Consider the following 3,024-nt stretch of genomic DNA (forward strand, 5'->3'; position numbering starts at 1 on the left):
CATTGTGTATGAAACGGTGTGTATTGACGGTTGGACTCGATGATCTTAGAGGTCTCTTCCAACCTTAATGATTCTATGATTCTAAAAAGCCCTTAAAAATCTAAGGTGGTGGCAGTTTGACATTGTGGGTGTCAAAATCTCATTTTTTGTGCAATCTAGTGAAAAATCTTGCATGGATTAACTTTCTTCTGCAAACACAGCATTAAAATGGAAAACAACAAAAGTCAGCTCCAATCCTTCCACCAGAACCATGACACAGTCAGGAAGACTTTCTGGGATTAGGTTCCAACAATGGTCTGAGTGAACCTGAAGGAAGGAGCATCTCACAGATGAGGAAAGGCTGAGAGAGCTGGGACTGTTCAGCCTGGAGAAATGAAGGCTCAGCGGGGATCTCATCAGTGTGTGTAAATACCTGAACGGAGAGTGCAAAGAAGGCAGAGCCAGGCTCTTTTCCATGGTGCCCAGTGACACGACCAGAGGCAAAGGGCACAAACTGAAACACAGGAGGTTCCCTTCGAACATCAGGAAACACTTTTTCACTGTGAGGGTGACCAAGCACTGGCACAGGTTGCCCAGGGGGGTTGTAGGGTCTCCATCCCTGGCGCTATTCAAAAGCCGTCTGGATATGGTCCCGGGAAACTGGCTCTAGCTGGCCTGCCCACGGCAGGGGGGTTGGACCAAATGACCTTTAGAGGTCCCTTCCAACCCAAACCATTCCAATTTTTTTTTTTAATTAATCAGAATGGACATTTAGTATTAGCACTTAATATTTGAAGTGCAAAAGTAATGTGTTTGTTTTTTTTTTTTTAAAGCAACCTTCATAAATAGGAGAAAAATAATAGTTTTAGTTCTCATCTTTGGAGTTACGTATATTTTGAAAGTTTTCCTAGCACTTGTTCTTAAAAGTTTACAAATGCTCAGCAACATGCATTTCTATTTTGAATGTTTCTTTGATTGTTTTTTTTAAGAACTGTTTGATATTTTTTACACAATTAAAACATTAACGTGTCTGCAATCCCTAATGAAAAATGTGTTTGTTCAAGTAATAAACCAGTCTGTCAACAGAGATACAAATATTAAAACAGGGAAATGAATTGAGTAAACCTCTGACAAGAAATCTGTTGAGTACTTCGCTCACCTCGGATATGAGTTCAGCAAGCACTAGGATATGTACTGTCTGATGAGGAAAAATGGAAAGAACTGTGGTTTGGACTATGTGTAATATTCTATGCTTTTGAATATTTCCTCTTTAAAATTCCTTGGATACATAACTTTGAAGTTAATTAGAAGGCTTTGTTCAATGAAACCTTAGTTTATTTCAATGCTAGCTTTTCAAAATAGTTTAGTGTCTTAGTTTGACAGAAGTCACAAGCTGCTGTCCTCTAATACAGAATTGCTGGAAAATCTGGAAGCATTCAGAAAGAGCATCTCCAGACAGAGATTCTCTGGCCCCTTTTTATGATAGTGACTGTGGAGTTCATCAGTTCCTCTCTGACTTGCTAGTAAATAAGGTATTTTTGGAAAGATGCTGACACTTCGCTTTGAAAGCTTTCTCGTAGTCCCTCAAACCGTGCCTGGTTTGTGTGGTCTCATGGATGCGTTCGGTTGTTCGGTTGCCTGTTGTGGCATCCTTCCTACTACCTTGCTCCTGGCAGATTTATTTTTTTCTCCTGAGTGTGCTACTGTAGCTCTTGCTTTCTCCTGCAATTGTTCCAAAATGTACATAGCCTCTCTTAACTCTGTTAGGAAAGGAAAAAAGGAAACAATATTTCTGTATGTTTTATGTTTTTCTCTGTTCTCTGTGGTAATACAGGTTATTGCCTGATGAGGAAAGCTCAGTATAACTACCTTTTTATTTGGGTGGTATTTTTTTTGTTTTGTTTTTTGAGGATTTTTTTGAAACTGGATATTTATTTATACAAACAAGGCTTTCTCTTTGCGTTCTGCTTCAGGTCTTGTGCACGCAGCCCTGTGGAAAGCATTATGAGCAGAGTGAAAGAAATAGGTGAGACGTTCTGTCGCAGCTACACTCAGTCAACAGATGAACAGCCAGGATCTCATATAGGTATGGACGTGAAACGCATGGGATGTTTCAAAATATTAAACCATATGTATGCAAATGAAATGCATACGTATACTATAGTCTAAGTATTTAATACAGTGGAGCTTTTTTTAACCCAGAACATATCCAAACAGAAAACTGTTGCTGTCAAACAGAACACTGTAAAGAATGAAACTTTATTACAGAGTAATACTAAGTTTGCAGTTCAAAATGGGATAGCTAAGAGAGCATTGAAACCATAGCGGCTCTTAAAAATTGTAAACTTGCATTCTTCTTAGATTTAAAATTTAAAGAAAACGGAATACAAATAGGAAAATTATTATTGCAACTGTCTGCAAAATTCCATCACTTAGAAATATTGAAATACATAATCCTTTAAAACATTTCTAGAATTTCGTGCTGTTCTTGTGACTAGTGGATTTCTGAACATACTTTTTTGATTTGCAAAGTCTATACATACACATATATGCACTATTTTCTTAGAGAAGGACAAGTACTGGTCAATTTAGTCTTAAGACCATTTGTGCAGACGGCATTGGAGTTCATCTCTGTTGGTTTTGAATTTCAGATTTTGCTGTAAACAGATTAAAACTGGCAGAGATCTTGTACTATAAAATCTTGGAGACTATAGTGGTGCAAGAAACACGAAGACTACATGGGAAGGATCTGACTGTAAGTAAAGAACTGGCACAAGAGGAGAACACTTCTTGTAACCCTCTGTAGGGGGTTATCTTCAGGCAGTTCCAGAACGGAGCAGTCTGCAGTAATGCAGTCTGTGTATATTGTTAATATTAAAAAAGGGGAAATATACAGGAGGTGCCTAAATGTAGTTTTTACTGCTATTAAAAATGGTATAATTCTGGTATAACTAACCACTCTCCACCTGAGAGTGCTGAGGGAGCTGGCGGAGGAGCTTGCCAAGCCACTCTCCACCATTTACCAGCAGTCCTGATAACTCCCCC

The 3,024-nt window shown here is 38.6% G+C and overlaps 1 protein-coding gene across 1 annotated transcript in view; it reads left to right on the plus strand.

Annotated features, from left to right (window-relative positions):
- Positions 1-3,024, plus strand: part of RBL1 (retinoblastoma-like 1) — a 27,367-nt gene that overhangs the window by 8,467 nt on the left and 15,876 nt on the right. The window contains exons 8-9 of the mRNA XM_009329331.1: positions 1,953-2,065; positions 2,631-2,734. Of these exons, the coding sequence (XP_009327606.1) occupies positions 1,953-2,065; positions 2,631-2,734 (217 nt within the window). The remainder of the gene's footprint in view (positions 1-1,952; positions 2,066-2,630; positions 2,735-3,024) is intronic.

The sequence above is a fragment of the Pygoscelis adeliae genome, unplaced genomic scaffold, assembly GCF_000699105.1.
Source record: "Pygoscelis adeliae isolate BGI_AS28 unplaced genomic scaffold, ASM69910v1 Scaffold407, whole genome shotgun sequence".
Taxonomy (NCBI): Eukaryota; Metazoa; Chordata; class Aves; order Sphenisciformes; family Spheniscidae; genus Pygoscelis; species Pygoscelis adeliae.